The sequence below is a fragment of the Pteronotus mesoamericanus genome, unplaced genomic scaffold (assembly GCF_021234165.1).
Source record: "Pteronotus mesoamericanus isolate MK-2021 breed Mesoamerican mustached bat unplaced genomic scaffold, CSHL_Meso_final contig_317, whole genome shotgun sequence".
Classification (NCBI taxonomy): Eukaryota; Metazoa; Chordata; class Mammalia; order Chiroptera; family Mormoopidae; genus Pteronotus; species Pteronotus mesoamericanus.
Window position 1 is genome coordinate 2,264,097 of NW_026555133.1, and position 18,654 is coordinate 2,282,750.

An 18,654-nucleotide genomic window follows, 5' to 3' on the forward strand; every position below is an offset into this window, starting at 1 on the left:
CACACCCCCTAACTGCTCACCTTGGAGATCTACGAAGTGGGGGAGGTACACAGCTGCCACGGCTCCTGGTTCGGCCTTGATGTCAAGCAGAGGCCCGGCCACCATCCAGCTGTGCTGTGGGACGATCTGGTCCAGGAACTCTTTCCAAGCACGGAATTCGATCTCAATGGTCACGGGCCCCCGCAGCACAAAGTGGAGGCCTGTGTTGGGCCAGCGGTAGGAGCCAGCCTCGGGGAAGTGAGCCCTGGGGAGAAGAAGGAGAGGCCGGCAGTGAACCTCACCGAGTACCTGTTGTGTGTCCGACCCCACCGACCCCATGCAGGGCCCTGTGTGTCTCGCAGAGTGGCTGCGAGCTCAGATCCCACAGAGGGTCGGGTTTGCATCCTGGCCCCTCTGCTCTCCGCTGTGGGTCCCTGAGCAAGTCCCTGAACCTCCCTTATCTCAGTTTTCTCCTGTGGAAGTAAAGTGAGAAGAGCACCATCTCATGCAGCTGTGAGCAGTAAGTGCCCCAGTGTGTGCTGGCAGCTCGGACAGGCCTGGGTGAGGCGAGCTGTCACTACAATGATGATGGGAATAATAGTAATATGAATAATAATATAATAATAGTAATATGAATATGACTAATAACAATAGGTAAGGCTTACTTTTTTTAGGGGCCTCTTTTTCTAAAATTAAACCAATTATATGATGATATTAATGTTAACCACTTGGAGCATAAAGCAACACTATACAGAGATCCTACAGTTTCTTCAGGTTCCATCATGGGAGAGAGTGGGTTCCCGAGATGTCAGCTTCCATATGTCAGAGTTCGGAGTAATATTACCTCCCAGCTGAGATCATGTCGGAGACAGTGAACAGCACTGTGTCATGTAAGAGACGGGGACTAAGATTATAGACGTTTATTACTGTTGACTGGAGCCCCGGGAAAGCAGCTCTGCTGTGTTTACCTCATGCTTCCTTATTAGTGGTATACTTTGCACATAGTAGGTATTTATAAAGAAGAACATATGGATGGAATGAGATATTAATGAGATTTATGAGACATGATAAACCAAATACCATGAGTGACTTTGATTCTGTCCTGATTAGGACAAATCACCTGCAAGGACACATTTTAGGCAACTGAGCATATTTGAATATAGACTGAGTATTAGATGACAGGAAAATAACCTGTGAACATTGTTAGACATGATGATGGTATTGTGGTTATGGAAGAAACGGCCTTAAGTAGTATTTTTCAAAGTGTATCACAAAATATTTAAGATTAATTTACCCAATAATTCATATTTAAAATACTATAACCACAAAATGAGGCCAAGTGAATAGTTGAAACAAAAATGGTAAAATGATTGTTGGAGATAAGTAATTGGTAAGTGGAAGTTCTTTGGACTCTATTTTTGTGTTTGTTTGCAACTTTTTGTAATAAAACCCCCTTTCCCGTAATAAAATCACCAACCCAGTTTCTCAGCCCTGTCTCCGCCTGGAGGCGTGGCAATGGGAGGGGACCCAGTGGGCCACGAGTGGGGGGCGGGGTGTCTGTTGGGATCTAGTGTGGGGGTGGCGAGGGTGGGGGTGGCCAGCCTGGCACAGCAGAGTCCCCTCACTCACCGGTACAGACCCCTGTCTTTGTCAACCACCTTTGTAGCCACAGGCCCTGTGGGGCCCCAGAAGTCATCTTCTGTCCCTGCAGGCTTCACTAGCAGGTCATGCAGAGGTTCAGGAGAAGACAGACAGAGAGGTTCCACCTGTGTAACGGGAGGGGAGCTCCCTTCTTGAAGAGAAGAAGGTTGGTGGTCAGCTTTAGGTTCTTCAGTATAGTCCCCCCACCCCTTAGGCTCAACCATGAGGGGTCCTTCCCAAGGCAGGTCTGTGTGGACCTCGGCAGGGAACGTGCCTGAGGCCTCTGTCCTTGCTCCTGAGCAGCCTGCCTGCTGTCTGAGGAGGCCCAACACGGCTGCCCCCTGACCACACCGCTGCCACCTGCCCCTTCCCACTGGTCCAGAAGTACTGCAATTTCTTGCATCCACCAGGAAGGTAGCTTGTAGGAGAAACATGGGTCAAAAAATGGATGGGCGGGGATGGAGAGGGGACTCCCAAGCCTCAAAGCCCCAAAGCATAGGCCTCGGGAGACTGAGCCCTGGTCAGAGTCTGAGACCTGCCAGCAATGTTCTGGAGAGGCGGGGCCTCAGCCCCTGAGGCGGGTAGAGAGGGAAGCAGGGGTCCTGTAGGTTCCAGGTGCGGCTGTTCTCGCTTGGGGTGGGGCTGTCCTAGGGGGCAGTTTGCCAGGACCCACAGCAGAGGTGGGGGATGGAGGGGATGCCCTTCTGCACCCCGCTCTCTTATCCCAAATCATGATTTTCTCACCCTGAACCTTCACCGTACCTGATTCTAGTTTCTGCCATTTGAGTCGGAATGTGTCATCATCCATCTGTCCTCTACCTGGGGCCTCTTCAGGGACATTCTCTCTTTTCTCTCCGGACAGAGAGCCAGACAATTTCCTTGAGATCTCAGAGGAAGTGGCCTGAGTGTCCTGGTAATGCCGCAGACCACTCTCGGGCTGAGTCAGGCCCAGGACTCCCATGGGTTTTTGGCTTCCTCCTGCTTCAGTCTGTCTCTGCCTCCTAACTCTACGCATCCTGCTTGTGGCCCACGTATGTAGATTGACTTTAAGCTGAGGCTTCTCCTGCTTCAGGTCCTGCAGCATCTTTTGCACCTTCTCACTCAGATGGGTCTGGTCCAGGCTGCAAGCACAAAGGAAGCCTGGTTATCCTGGGACCCCCACATGATCTCGTCATCCTCAGGGCCCAGAATCATGGAATCTTCCACCTCTAACAGGAAACTCTTGTAGGTTGGGTTTTCCGGAATCAGGTTCTGAGATGGAAAATAGCATTAGGAGGTTTATTGGAGAGTGTTCCTGGGTCCGCCCCAGGGCAAAGGAAGGAAAGCAGCAGGACTGGGCAGAGGGACAAGTCGGGCTCTGCGGCAGTCTCAAGGGACCCAGTGACTCCGCGGGACTTCTGATGTGGGGGTGACCCTCCAGGGCCACTCCACACTGGGAGGAGGGCCCGGGTCTTTGTGTCCTCACCCTGGTCAGTCATTGGAAGCAGCCACCCCAGAAAGGGGGCGACCTTGTGGAGACGGCTGTGATTGGCCCTGGCCGTCCCTGCAGCCGGCCCCCTTGGCCTCAAAACGACCACATAAGAGTGGGACATGGGATTTCCTGCTTAGGGCTGGAAGGTTTTTCTGGAGAAAGAGAGCCTGTTCCCATTGTCACAGGCCTCGTGTCCTGGGGTGTCCGTTGGGTTGGGGGCTGCTGCTCTCTCTGGGCCTCCAGGTCCTCGTCTCCCACAGGAGGGACCTGCCCTGCCTATTGCGGCCGAGGGCGCGCAGGTGAGACGACCCTGCTCCCCGTAGAGGGCGCGCACGCGCTCATTCCTGCTGTCAGAGCTGCTCCCCCGGGGGAGGGCCTGGGGCCCTGATGCAGGCGGGGGTCCCTCTCTCCCAAGTCCTGGGGCTCTAGGAAGGAGGGGGCAGAAACCATCGCAGGACGTCCAAGAGCAAGCTGCCCTGAGGCCACCAAGAAGTGACCGGTAACTGGGGAGCGGAACGTGACTGTGCTGCCAGGCCCCGCCTTGGAGAGGCCCTTCCACACGCAGGGATGGTGGCGCCACAGGTGCCCGGTGGGGAGGGGCTGGGGTGTGAGCTGCCAGCCCCGTGGACCGGAGCTCCCTTGGGTGAGGAGGGTCAGAGCGGGCTTGGGGGGACCCACCTGTGGCGTGTTTGAGCCCTGCTCTCCTGCTCCTCCTGCCGCTCTAGGTTTGTGAACAGGGGTAGCCTGGCGGAGGAGAGGCTGAGGGCTGGAGCATTGCTGAGCCCTCCAGAGCCGGCAACTGGAGCCTCAGCCAAGACCTCAGGGCCAGGGCGTGAGGGTTGGAGCCCTGCCAGCTCTGAGACTGTGTGATGGGCCTCGCCGGGAGCTGCAGGGAAATGTTGCCAGAAACAGCCTGTGGGCCTGTTCTCAGCATGAGGAGGAGAGAGGAAGGAGCAGAGGGACAGCGTGGGAGTGAGCGTGGGGTCCCCGCACTCCAGCCACGGTCTCCAGGGCTCTGAGCCTGTGCCTGTCCTGGGATCTCCTACGCTCTTCTCTTCGCCTGGACTGCGGCCCCTGCCAGGCCTGGTCAGCTGCTTTTTCTGCTTCAGGTCTCGGCCTAATGTCCCTTCCCCAGAGAAGCCCTCCCTGCCCCTCAGTCTAATTCCACCTCCCGCATGTTACTCTCTCATAACACACTGCACTTTCCCTTCACAGACTCCATGGAGCTTAGAAATACGCACTGTATTAATACATGGTTATCAGCTGTCTAGTTCCCACTGGAGTGTGAGCTTTAGGAGAGCAGGGCCTGTGTCTGTTGCTTGGCACATGGGAGGCCTACAGTGAATGAGTGAGGTGATGAAGGAAAGCAGGGAGGACATCCTGGAGTGGGGAGGTGGACCTGGGCGTCCCCTGGGACATGTGGTCTCACTGGTGGTTATCCTTTGATCCTCTTACCTTGGTACTGGGAACTGTCCTAGATTTATACGCATTTTATGTTTACATCACAGTCTGTTAGGTGGATATGAGGTTCCAGTATACAAACGAGGACACCGAGTCTCAGAGGAAGACCTGCCCAAGGCTCGTGGTCTAATAAGCAGTGGAGCTGGTAGGGAACCCAGGATGACAAGTCACTTTTCTGTCTCTTTAGTTTCCTTGTCCATCTCAGGGCCCGACACCCCTTGCCAATTGTCCCCCTTCCCGTCCCTGCCCTCTGCCCTGCAGGGACCCACAGGGACTCACCGCAGGCGCCGGAGTTGGCAGGGGGGCTGCCCGAGCCCTTCACAGAGCATCCGCACGCCGAGGTCGCCCAGGGCGTTCTGCCGCAGGTCCAGCTCTGTCAGGCTGGGGCTGTCACTGAGCAGGGAGGCCAGGTCCTGGCAGCAGCCAGATGTGAGGCCACATCTGACCAGCCTGTGGGACACATGTGCACGGGACAATCGTCATGGTTCATGAGGTCCTCAGGGTGCTAGGGTCTGGTTTTCCTTCCTAGTAGCTGCCACTTTGGGGGTCTTTGGTGACATTAAAGGAAGATAAAAATGTGTCTGACTGCAGTAACCTAGCAGATTTAACCTTCTCCTGCAGCCGAGGACCCACTCAGGGTGCAGCTAGTCACCGTTTGTGTGACTCTCACCAACCTTGCCACTCCCCACAGCAATCATTACACGAGTAATTTACCCAGCATTTCACTTGCACGCTGGGTTTAATTATTAACGAACCCGGCCAAACGCCGAGTTAGCTGACAGCGGATGCATCAGCTAACTCGTGGTTTCAACACGAGGGCATCCATCCGCTCCCCCTGCCATCACCCCTCCCTGCGTAGCTCTCACGTCCTCTCTGCCCCATCCCCCAAAGCAGTGTCCATGAGGCACAATTACCACAGTGTCCGCAGCTTGCAGCTGGACCCTCTCAGCTGCAGGAAAAGGTACTGGGCACCGGTGTCCAGGATCTTGTTGAAACTCAGGTCCAGCTCAGTCAGTCTGCAGCTGGCGCGCAGCGCACAGGCCAGGTCCCGGCAGCCCTCTGTGGTGAGGCCGCAGTCAGCCAGTCTGTGGGAGACGCACATCTGTTGATTCAACAAATACCTGCAGTACCCACTGGTACCTCTCTGGGTCAGGCAGAGGTGAGACCGCCCATACCCCCAGAAATGCACAGGTCCAGGGGATGTCATAGAAACAAAGAACAGGAGGTCAGTTTGCAGATCTATTTTGATCGAAAGCCTTCCATGTTTCCATTATTCTGAGTTAAATTCAGGGTCTTGTCTTTGACTACAGGGCACTGGAGATGTGGCTCCTTGTCGTCTCTGTTCTCATCCTGTATCCCTTTTACCTGCATCCTCGCTGGCCTCCTCGCTGTTCCTTAAACACTCCAGGCACAGTCCTGTCTCAGGGCCTTTGCGCCTGCTCATTCTTCTGCCAGGGACAGTCCTCTCACCTGGTATCTTATGGTGGCATGTTCTCTTACCCGCTTCAGCAAATCGCTCAATAGCGCCCCTGGGGAAATCGCCTGTCACCTCCCTTCCTGTTAAAATTGCGGCCCGGGCCCTAGCCCCCATTCCTTTCCGCTTTGCTTTTCTCCATAGCCCAAATCACATAAAATATGTTTTACTTAGTCATTTGATTTTTGTTTCCCCCTTGAGAACGTACGCTCCATTAGGAAGTTTATATGTCTAATTGGACCCCAGTGCTTAGGGCGGGTTGCACACATAGTAGGGACGTAGGAAGTCTGTGGTTAAGGAGTGATTAAATTGTGAAGAGGGGCGTGTCGGGTGCAGCTGAAGGCAGAGGGATGAGGGCGAATATTCACCAGGGAAGGAGGAGCAGACCTGTGAGGGGAGCCTTGGATGGTGGGTAAGCGCTCACCTAGACGAGGAGGAGGGAGGGGACTCTGCAGGCTGGCAGGGTGGATGTGAGCCTACAGCACGTGTTTAGCGATGTTGTCAGAAAGACTACATGAGGGGAGGGAAGTTTGAGAGTAAAGACAGAGAATATGAAGATGGTGGCAGGTCTTCAATGTGCTTATTAGATGGGTGGACCTGGTTCAGGTGGCAGCGGTGAGCCAGTGAACGTTCTTGAGGAGGGTGGCCATGTGTTCCTTGCATTGCCTGGGATCGACCCCTGATGGGAGTGGCGGATGGTCGGACGGGGTGAGGCTGGAAGCCGGTGTCCAGGTGGGGGAGGATGAGCACCGGGGTCGGAGCAGTGCCTGTGGGACACGTTCCTGTGGCCCCAACAGCACTCGGTGCCTCTGTAGACGTGGGGGCAGGGAGGCTTCTGGAGGAGGTACAGAACTGGTACTGCTGCCACGTCGTACTGAGAGGATCGGTGAGAGAGGAGGCAGCATCAGGCTTGTAAATGTACAGCCTGTGTTGTTGGGGGTTATTGCTCTGTGGTTGCCATTTTGAATTCCTTAATAATTTTATCTTTGAATTTGTGTTTTGTAAGTAACTTCTGATGGAACAATGGAGCTTTGTCTCACGTGTGTCCCCATCTCTTGCGACCTCCCACCTCTGTGGGCCACCCACTTCCCTGGCCTTCGATGCTCTGGGGCCCTCAACAGTTTTCCCATCTGGCATGGGAAATGGTGAGAATGAGGGCTGGCATTTAGAGTATGTCTTGGTGACAACAGCATGGCACTTTTGGTTATTTGTTTGGGACAAGCCTCTCATCCACTGTGATTCAGATGCCTAGTGCCTCATGGAAATGTCCTGCGAGGCGACTTGCCTGTGCTTTGGGTTTGGATGGTGTCTTTGGTGACCTTCTCTGTACTGTGGTTTGGAGTGATGGGCCATGGGGGAAGGAGAAGTCTGGCTTACCTTTTCCACCCAGTCTAGGGCATGGTGCAGGAGTGTGGTGGTTAGAGGGAGGAGAAACCTGGCAAGTGTTGTGCGGTCGCACTGTCTTGTGGGTAGGACCCTCAGGCACCTGAGGGGGTCTGCACGCCCCTGCAGCATGCCAGAGGGAGGGCAACTTTAAATAGCCAATAAAAAATATCTTATGAGAGAGACAGTGCCTGGGATGGAAGGACTAGAGCTTTGTCTGTTCGTACCTTTAATGGCTCATGGTGGTTGATGTTTGAGTAAGGGTACCGCATCATCATTTTATCCTGGATCCTATGATTATCTAGCTGGTCCTGAGAGGGGGGCCAGGTTTTCTTTGTTTAGGGAGGAAAGTCTACTTTAGAACGCAGTGAATTAAGAAGCCTTGGGAGGAGGGTGTTGAATCTGGTCCTGAGCTGAAGTGGGTGCTCGGCCGGTACTTGCTGGAGGAGGCTGGGATGTGATTGTGGGAAAGGCTCTCAATGAGGTGGAGACACTAAAATTGGGACCTGGTTACTCTCCTCCTGGTTGGATGTCACACAGACTTGGTGTCAAATTTGTCTTCTGTCACTTACTATTTGAAGACTGTGTGCCGGTTTCTTCATCTTCAAGTTTGCTCATTTGTAACAGGAATTCATCCGGCCTATTGCACATGGTGGTTTTCAAGGTCAAAGGACATAACACATCCCAAGTGTTTAGAACGGTGCTTGAAGGGCGCTGCGAACCCCTTGACTTTCTTTTGTGTCTCCGTCTCCGTTTTCCCGCAGCCCTCCTCTTTTGCTCCTGTCCCCGAGGGGGCGTGTCTTTGAGTCCATATCCTCCTGCCTCCCCTCTTTCTGGAATCACCTCTTTCAATCTCCAACCCTTCCCCACAGTTCATTTTTTACCACTTTCTTCTGCTTTGTCCATGTACTATGCCCACATTTGCATGTTCATAAAAAACAAAACACTCAGAATCCTTGAGTCTAACATGTTCAACTGATTTCAAAGAAATCCGAGCATTGGCTTGGACTTTTTTTTTTTTTGAATGGCTTAGACATTCTTACATCCAACGGCAGTAAATCTTTGAGTTGTTTCTCATAGAGTGAATTTTCTAGTGAGGAAGTATTCACACCTGCCTGGTCCAGAGTTAGTATTCTTGTGAAAACTTCTTTTTATTACACTGCCTCACTGAGTCAGCGTGACTGAGATCCTGGCTTTCAGGGTGAAGGGTTGGAGGAGGTGCTGGCTGTGCACTCACTGGGGTCTAGTCCCAGCCCTCCCATATCCGGCTGTGTGAGTTTGCGCAAGTCAGTTAACGTCCTCGAGCTTCAGCCCTTATTATGCGGAAAATGGAAACAACTTTCTAGGCTCTGCCATTTCCATGGTGTTTTTTGAGGGGACAGAAGTTATTCCTTGCAGTGGATACAGAATTGATCCTGAGATTGTGAAATTCTACTGCAATGTGAGCGGTGCACTGTAGAATGGTGTCTTCCCACTTGGGTGTAAAGCTTAAGGTAGAACCAGGATTTCTGAGACCCTCTTAAAGGTTTTTAATCCTGGATTTAGGTGGTTCTCATTAGAATGATTTCATAAAAGGTGGGGTCTGGATTTACTACCGCCCTCTGCTTGCTCACCTTACCCCACGAGGACTCTTCTTCAGTGAGCAGTTCCTTGCCTGTCTCCTTCCTCCCAATTTCTCAGCACTTTCTTCTTTTTTTTTCACTGCTCTTGGAATCTAGCATATAGCCATTGGCAGTGCGATCGCCTGTCTTACCCTCTGAACTCCCGTCATGTCCCTCTGGCGACGCCCTACCTCGGCCGCTCTCCCAGTCCCCCACTCTCCCTCCCACCTGACTGACAAGGGCAGGGGCTGCCGTTAAGACCACGCGGTGCCTCTCACATGGGCCCCTACAATGCCAGGCAGGCGGAAACCTCCCACTCAGCTATGGCCATAGCCATATTTTACCTTCCCCAAGCCTCCAACACCCCAGCCCTCACACTGTAGAATAGAACTGAATTCCTACTTCACAGGAAAAAGTGGAGTCATCAGATGGGAATCCATCAGCTTTTTATAGTCAAACTTAGGTGCGTATGGGCCATTCTGTCTCTGCCAGGTCTTCATGTACCCTCCTCTTACAGTGGGAGGTGTTCCCAACTCCTCCAACGCCGGGTTTTCTCCCATTGCCTCCCTCTGGGGAAAGGGAGACCACGAATAAGGCTTTCTTCCTTATCTTTCATCATTCTTATCAAAAGATATGAAAACTGAGGCCTTTTCCTTCTTCAGTGCCATCAACCAAGCACACACCCTCGCCCACACACCTCTCCTTTCATTCTCACATTCCCTTCTGCTTTACTTCTTTTCCCTTCTTCACTACCATAATCTTTGAATAACGTGTTTGTATCTGTTGTCTCATTTTTACCTCCATTTTCACAATCTGTCCATTCCAATTTGGATTCTGGTTTCAACACCTCACAAATCTGTTCCTGCTGGGGGCATCTGTGACTTCCCTGTCACAAATCCAATGGACAACTTTCAGTACCTTTTGTACTGGGAGGCCAGGAACGATGGCCCCTGATGACCACATGCTCCTTGAAATTCTTTGCTCCCTGAAGTTCCATGACACACATTGCCTTGGCGTTCTTCCCCCCTCCCTGGCTCCTCTTCAGGCATTGGTGCTAACTTCTCTTGTCCATGCAACATCGGGAAGGATGGGTTCCCCAAAGTTTGACATGCAGACTTTTCTTTGCATATGAATTTTAGGGTCAGCTTGACCATTTATGCAAATAGGTAGCTATGATTTTGATAGAAACTGAGTTGAACCTATAAATCCATTTGGAAAGCATGGCTATCTTAACAGTATTAAGTCTTCCAATCCATGAACATGGAATGTCTTATCTTTTACTTATTTTGATTTAATTTCTTCAATTATGTTTTGTAGTTTTCAGTATGTGAGTCTCGCTCCTCTTTTGTTAAATTTTGTTGAATAATCCTGTGTATTTTATACTTTTTGATGCTATTGTATATGATGATGTTTTGATAATTACATTTTTGGATTGTTTATTGTGAATATGCAGTACAATTTATGTTTTATGTTGAATTTTTATCCTGAAAGCTTGCTAATTAGTTTATTAGTTCTAATATTTTTTTTTTGTGGATTCCTTAGGATTTTTAAAATATAATCATGTAAGGTGCAAATACTAACTATATGTCAGGTAAGGTGCCAACAGAGGTCATTTTACTTTTTCCTTTATAATATAGAAGACCTTTATTTCATTCTCTTGTCTAATTTCTCTGGATAAAGCCTCCAGTATAATGTTGAATAGACTTGGGAAGAGTGTGGAGTATTGCCTTGTTCCTGTTCTTAAGGGCAAAAACATTCTTTCTTTCAGCATTGAGTGTAAAGTTAGTTATGGATTTTTCATAGCTGGTTGTTGTCAGGTTGAGATAGCTTCCTTGTAGTCCAGTTTGTAGAGTGTTGTTAATGTGAAATGGTGTTTGATTTTGTCAGCTGCTTTTTCTATGTCTTTTGAGATGATCATGTAGCTTTTATTAATTATTCTATTGACATGATATATTGCATTGATCAGTTTTCCTGAGTTAAACCAAGTTTGGTCAGTTTTTCGGTTTAAACCAACTTTGCACTCCTGGTATAAGCACTGCTTGGTCATGCTTTAACATTCTTTTTATATGGCTTTAGTATTTTGTTGAGGATTTTCATAAGAAATTTTGGTCTGTAGTTTTTTTAATACCTTGTAATTAAAAAAACTTTGCTTGTCTATGTCTGCTTTTTAAAAACACTTTTTCTTGTTTATGCTATTACAGTTGTCCCAATTTTTCCCCTTTGCCCCCTTGCCCCCCACCCCACCCCCATTCCCACGGTCAACCCCCACACTATTGTCCATGTCCATGGGTCATGCATATATTCTTTGTCTAATCCCTCCAGCTTCTTTCAACAAGTCCCCACATTCCCACTCTCCTCCTACAGCTATCAGTCTGTTCCATGTTCCTGTGCCTTTGATTCTATTTTGCATTTTAGTTTATTTTGTCCATTAGATTCCAATTATAAGTGAGACTATATGTTACTTGCCTTTCATTGGCTGACTTTTTTCACTTTGTGTAATAGTCTCCTGTTCTACTCAAGCTGTCTCAAAGAGTAGGAATTCTTTTTTACTGCTGCATAGTATTCCAGTTTTGCGTATATGTACCACAGCTCTTTCTAAAAAGTTTTTATTCTTGTTCGGTTCCAGTTGTCCCCATTTTTCCCCATTACCCTCCACTGCCATGCCCACCCCTCTTCTCCCATATTTAGTCCTCCCCCGACCTCCTGTGCGTTGTCCTCATCCATGTGTACCACAGCTGTTTTTATTCACTCATCTACTGATGGACATTTAGGCTGTTTCCAAATCTTGACTATTGTAAATAACACTGCTATGAGCATAGGGGTGCATATATTCTTTTGAATTGGTGTCATAGAATTGTTTGCATATATTCCCAGAAGTGACATTGCTGGGTCAAAATGCAGTTTCACTTTTAATTTTTTGAGGAAACTCCATACTGTTTTCCAGAGTGGTTACAGCAGTGTGCAGTCCCAGCAACAGTGCCCTAGGGTTCCCTTTTCTAAACATCCTCGCCAGCACTTCTGGTTTGTTGATTTATTGATGATAACGATTTTGGCAGGTGTGAGGTTAAATCTCATGGTGGTTTTGATTTGCATCTCTCTGATGGCTAGTGATGTTGAACAATATTGCCTATGTTTATGGGCCATTTTTATGTCCTCCTTGGAGAAGTTTCTATTCAGGTTCTTTGCCATGTCTTAATCAGATTGTTTGTCTTCCTGGTGTTGAGTCATAATGGTTCTTTATATATTTTGGAGATGAAACACTTGTCCTCTGTATCATCGGCAAATACGTTCTCCCATATGGTGGGTTCTTTTTTTATTTTGCTGATGGTTTCTTTAGCCATGCAAAAGCATTTTAATTTGATGTAGTTCAGTTGTTGTCCCTTTGTTTCTGTTGCCCTAAGATATGTTGGCAACAATACTTCTAGGTGAAATATCTGAAATTCTACTGCCTATGTTTTCCTCTGGGGTTTTTATAGTATCATAACTTATATTTAAGTCTTTTATCCATTTTGAGTTTATTCTTATGTATGGTATAGTTTGGTGGTCTCATGTCTGCACTTGATATCAGGGTAATGCCGCCATCATAGAATGACTCGGCCAGTATTCCCTCTTCTATTTTTCTTTTTCTTTTTTGTAGAGGTTGAGAATATTGGTTTAATTCTTCTTTAAAGGTTTGGGGGAATTAATCGGTGAAGCCACCTGGGCCTGGGCTTTTCTTTGTGGGAAGGTTTTGTTCACTGATTCAATCTCCTTACCTGTTATAGGTTTATTTAGATTTCCTAAATCTTCTTCGGTCAGTTTTAGTAGTTTACATTTTTGTAGAAAATGGTCCATTTCATTTAGGTTATCTGGTTTGTTGGCTTAACATTTCATGATACTTCTTTAAAGTTCTTTTAAATTTTTTATGAGGTCAACTGTGACAACCTTTCTTTCATTCCTGATAGTAGTAAGTTGTGTCATCTCAGTTTTCACCTAGGCAGTCTAGCTAAAGGTTAGTCAATTTTGCTGATCTTTGCAAAGAACTACCTTTTGGTGTTACGATTTTCTGTATTGTTTTTGTATTTTCTGTGTTATTTGTTCCCACTCTAGTTTATATTATTTTCTTTCTTCTGCTTGCTTTTCACTATATTTGCTCCTTTCATTCTTAGTTCTTTTTGATTCTCAGAGGGGAACATTAAGTTATTGATTTGAGCTTCTTTTTCTTCTTTTCCTTCTTTTCCTTCTCGTTCTTTTTTTCTTCTGCCCCTTCTTCAGATTTTTAATTTGATGCAGTCCTATTTATTCATTTTTCCTTTGTTTCCCTTGCCCTAGGAGATATATTGGCAACAATAATTCTTTCAAAATAGACTTTTTCTAGAATGGTTTTAGTTCTTCAGCAAAATTTGGGCAGAAACACTAAGAATTCCTATATATTTCTGCCCTCACATACACAGCTTCCCCATTACCAATGTCAGACATCAGAGCAGTACATTTATTGCCATCAGTGAACCCACACTGATGCACCGTAATCACCCAAAGTTCACAGTTTACATCACTTTGGTGTTTTATATTCTATGGTTTCTGACAGATACAAAATGACACGTATCCACCATTATACTGTCCCACAGAATAGTCACTGTGCTCTATCTGTTCACCCTTACCGCCTCCTACCTTGGCAATCACAGATATTCTCACTGTCTTCATATTTTTGCCTTTTAAAGAATTTCACGTTGTGGGGGTCATACAATATGCAGCTTTTCAGATTGTTTTTTTTCACCTGATAATATATATTTATGTTTTTCTCATATATATAATATATATATTTATCTTTTTATATATTTTATCTTAATATAAGATAATATAATAATATATATTATCATAATATATTATTATCATAATATTATCATAATATATATTATCTTTTTATAGTTTTGTGGCTCATTTTCTCCCACAGTAAATAGTGCTCCGTTGTATGGATGTACACAATTTATTTATCAGCCCACCTACTGAAGGGCATCTTGGCTATTCTCCAGATTTGGCGATTATAGATGAAGGTGCTATAAAAATCAATATGCAGGTTTTACTGTGGACATAGGTTTTCAACCCATTTGGGTAAATAAGAAAAACACGATTGCTAGACCACATGGTAAGGGTGTGTTTAGTTTTGTAGGAATCTGCCAAGAGGCCACATCACTTTGCATTCCCACCCGCAGTGTACGAGGGTTTCTGTTGCTCGGCACGCCTGTCAGCATTCGGCGTTGTCTTGTTCTAGATTTTGGCCATTCTCATGGGTGTGTCGTTTTGCCTTTTATCTTCTTTTTAAAATCTAGGCATTGATAGCCATACATGGCCCTCTAAGCACTGAGTTAGCTGCATAAACGATGTACTGGTATACAGGTATGTTGCATTTTTATTTTCATTCATCTCAAAGTTTTTAAATTTCCCCTGTGATTTTTATCTTTGACCTCCTGATCATTTAGGTGTATGTTGTTTCATTTCTGTGTATGTGTGAATTTCCTAGGTTTCCCTCTGTTATTGATTTCCCATTTCATCCCATTATGTTCAGAGAATAGAATTTATATGATTTTAATTCTGTTAAATTTGTTGATATCTGCTTCATGGGGCATCTTATTTTTGCATAAAGCTTTATTTGATACCTGTTTGATAATTCCCCTTGGATACCTCAAAGGAACTAGAAATAAACTTGCACAAAATCCCACCCATGGCGCCCCATCCCCCACCCCCTCCTCTTCTACTATTTCCCACCCCAGTGAAGGTGCCACCATCGCATGTGTTCCTCTGGCCCGAACCTAAGATCATCTTCTATGTGTCCACCTTCCTTTCTTTGTGAATCCAATCAATTACTCATTCTGGTTTATTTTATTTATTTTAGATCTATTCAATCCTTTCACTTCTTTCCATTTCCATTGCTAACTCTGTAGTTCAAGATACAACCATTACATTCAGAGACTATATTAATTTCCCTTAGTTTAAGCTCTCACCATTTTAATAGGAACAACTGAAATAGTCCCATGAAATGGTTTCCAAGCCTCTACTTTTGCCCTCCTCTATTCTCTTTTAATATTGTTGTGTGTTTCTACTTTGAAAATGTACTGATCTGTTCAACCTTTTGGTTATAATCACATTGCATTCAGAAAAACCCCCAGAAATTCCATCAGGGCCTTGCACAGAGGGTCTGGCTGCGCGATCTCTGTAGCCCTGTTGCTCCTTCGCTCTCCATCCTGCACCCTCACTGGCCTGTGTTCAGCTCCACGGCAGCCCTTCCTCCCTCCTGCACGGGGGCTTTGAACTTTCCTTCCTCCTGCCTCACTCAGGTAAACTCCCTGCATTCTTCAGGTGGCCTTCAGTACACACTTTCTTAGGTAGTTTTCAGGGGAGGCCCTTCCCTGGGCCTGAAATTACACGCGTGTTTGTGTGGTTGACGGTGGTCCCTTGCAGGCGCTGTGAGGATGGAACCCTATCTGTGTTTGCTCAGAGTAGGAGCCATGGCCCTGGCGCAGGGCGTGGCCAGAGGGGCTCAGGGAACGGTTGCTGAATACGGACACCCCACCCCGATCCTGGACACAACTTCCGTCTTGATCTCCTGTCCATCCTGTTTCAGGACAGAAGTGGGGCCAGACTCACCTCAGGGTCTCCAGGTGGCAGTGAGGACATTTCAGGGCCTCACAGAGACTCTGTACTGCAGAGCAGCTCAGGGAGTTTCCACTCAGGTCCAGCTCCTTCAGGCTTCCAGGGACTTTGAAAAGGGAGAAGAAAATCTGCCAGCCCGCATCTGTAAAGGGGCGCAAGCTGGACCTGAGGGGGAGAGAGAAGTGAAAAGATGTGACCCGTGTGCGTGCTGAGGGGGGTGTTGTGTGCACAGCCCTGCCCTGCACAGTGGGGTTCGGATGCTCCGAGCGCCAGGCTGCAGTGGGCAGGGCGACCCCCAGGGCTGACCAGCCTCCCCGACTGCGCTCTGCTCCCGCCTCCCAGGGCGAAGCGCCCCTCTTCTGCGCGGCCCCTCACTGCACTGCCCCCGCCACCCTGCACTGCAGGGCTCACTTGGTGGGCCTGTCCCTGCCCCAGTCTGGGAGATGCTTGTGGGCAGGGGCGGCTACTGTTCATCCTTTTGATCTGCAGAGCCCGGCACAGGGCCTGGCGCAGAGCTGGGGGAACAGGCAGCCTTCCTCGCCTCAGCGCGGACCTGCCTTTCTTCCTGTGGCTCAGAGGCTATGAAGTCCTGGCTTCCAGAAAGGAAAGGAGTTGTTTGGAGAAGAGAACAGAGTTTGGGACAGGTATTTCTACATACAATTTTGTAGGACAGCTGGGGACCTGAGGAGGTTCAGAGTTGGAGGTATTGAGCAAAAAAGAAAAAGGACTCATGGACATGGACGATAGTGTGGTGATTGCTAGGGGGGAGGAGGTAATAAGAGGAGAAAATGGTGATGGAAAAAATACAATAAAGATTAATTTTAAAAAAGATGATTTTGTGATGGGTTTGGTGTATATGTCTATTATGCTGCCATCCAGCTTCAGTGGGACCCTACCCCGTCAGGATAGCAGGACACAGAGGGTGTCCGGGAGAGAGATGGCAAGGGGGGCTGTCTCAGAAGAGGACCTTTGCAGATGTGGGGAGAGGATGATGGTCCTTGTCTGGGAGTTTCAGTGTAGATCGCCTTGGGTCATTTCCACTAATTTAGATTCTACCTTTTTGCACACTTTTTAAGTGATTTTATCTAATACCGAGGCTCAGTGACTCTGACTCTATTTCAAGTTACAAACTGACATCTCTATTTTCTTGCCAAGTATCTCCACCTTGACAGCCCCGTAGCGCCTTGACCTGACATGCCCCCAACTCCATTCATCCTCCCGCCATGCCTGCAGGGCTGTGCGGAGGCGGGAGCAGAGGCTCTGGGGCCAGCTGTCTGCACGTGTGAATTCCACTTGTCTGCGCCTCACTCACTCTCCTCGCTGCAAGAAGGGGCCAAGAAGACCTACTCTAGAGGGTTCCATGAGGATTTCAAAGTGTTACAGAGAATTTCGCAAATCTCAGTGTGGTTGTAACATTAACAGCTCTAAGACATATACATCCTGCTAAGGTAGCAAACAATTTACCATTTGATTATTAGTTTTTAGTTTTTATTACATTAATTATTATTTTTTTAAATTGTTTATTGTATTTTTTTATTACCTTTTAGTCCCCTTGTACCCCTCCCCTAGCAATTTATTTTCGTAAGTATTTATTTAGTTTTGGAAAAGCTGAATAACACATTTTTAAACTTTTTGTTTTTTTGAATGCTTGCCAATGATAATCTTTAATCAGAGAGACTAAAAGGAAAAATTAAAAATTTATTATCCAAATGCACAGTGCTTAATTTCAAACCAATACTGGAGCTGCTCATCCTTACTGTCTCCTATTGGTCCTCGTCCTCCTCCCACAGCCTCAGGCCAGCCTTTGTCATTTCTTCAGGGACTTTTCGTGTGTTTCCAGTGCCCTCCCTGCCATCCTCCTGCCTTGCCGGGCGGACTCAGGGTCCTCCCCGCCTCCCCGCCCGCAGCAGCCGCAGCCTCCGACACGCCCATGGCAGTGGCTCCGGACTCCAGGTGCCACCGCCCCCTGCAAACTCTCCTCTTTGTCTTGGTGCCCTGACTTCTCTTGCTACCTCGCCTCTGCCTCCAGAGGCAGAGGTGTCAAGAGGTGCCTGCTCAGGATTCTTCCGAAGGCCACCACCCATGTGACACTTGGACCTAGGTCCTTTAAAGACCAGTTCACCTTTGTAACCATAACAGCTAGAAATAAGCTAAGTACCAGAGGATAGATAATGGTCAGATAGTCATGGCACCTTCCCTACGGGATACCATCTGGTCATTCAAGTGGCGTTGTGTCAGGCTACTCGATAACATGAGAGGAGAGTCTTGATATAAAAATAAAGAAATAGTGCTGACTATAAAATAAAATGTATAGTATGGCTCAGTTTTTTTCTAGAAATGTGCATAAAAATAAGACTAGAGGACGTATACCTCCATTTTCATTGATGGTCACGTCTGAGTGATAGAATTCACGTTTATATTTAATTTTGACCTTGTTGCTTATTTAGATGTCCTCATTTTTTTTTTACAACAAACATAAGGAGTTTTATATTAGAAAGAAACTTTATAAATCTGAAAATAAGACACCCAGGTCCTACATTTCCTCCTCAGAGCCTCTGTTGTAGTGCCCTCATGTGATCCCTCCCTTCCTTGGCCCCATCCTGCCTCAGCTATGCCTCTCTTATCATAGGCTTTTTACTCTATTTCAGTTACTGGATGGATATCTGTCTTCTCTCCCAGATTCAGTTTCCTTGAAACAGGTATATGCTTCATTACTCTGTGATCTGGAGGGCCTGCCATAAAATCAGTGCGTAATACATGTTTATGGAGTGAATCATCTATGCGGGGGAAAGGCACCTCAAAGAACTAAGGGGTCAATACTGCCACTGAGGTGGGGAACCCAGATGTGGAAGTTCACGGGGTTGCTGGGCTTGGACAGTGGCCGGAGAGAGCCACCTGGTCACACTCAGGTGGAGGGTTTCAGTGGAGTCCCTGGGGCAACTGTGCATCATGGACACACACAAGTAAATAGCTTTTGCAGAAGAAAATGAGACTCTATTTTGGAGACACACACT

General features: G+C 47.6%; 1 protein-coding gene across 1 annotated transcript in view; it reads right to left on the reverse strand.

The window, feature by feature from the left end:
* LOC129072259 (NACHT, LRR and PYD domains-containing protein 1-like) overlaps positions 1-18,654 on the reverse strand; it is an 87,173-nt gene that overhangs the window by 49,047 nt on the left and 19,472 nt on the right. The window contains exons 4-9 of the mRNA XM_054575674.1: positions 15,635-15,805; positions 5,467-5,637; positions 4,832-5,002; positions 2,383-2,741; positions 1,609-1,771; positions 21-244 (exon numbers count right to left, since the gene is read on the reverse strand). Of these exons, the coding sequence (XP_054431649.1) occupies positions 21-244; positions 1,609-1,771; positions 2,383-2,741; positions 4,832-5,002; positions 5,467-5,637; positions 15,635-15,805 (1,259 nt within the window). The remainder of the gene's footprint in view (positions 1-20; positions 245-1,608; positions 1,772-2,382; positions 2,742-4,831; positions 5,003-5,466; positions 5,638-15,634; positions 15,806-18,654) is intronic.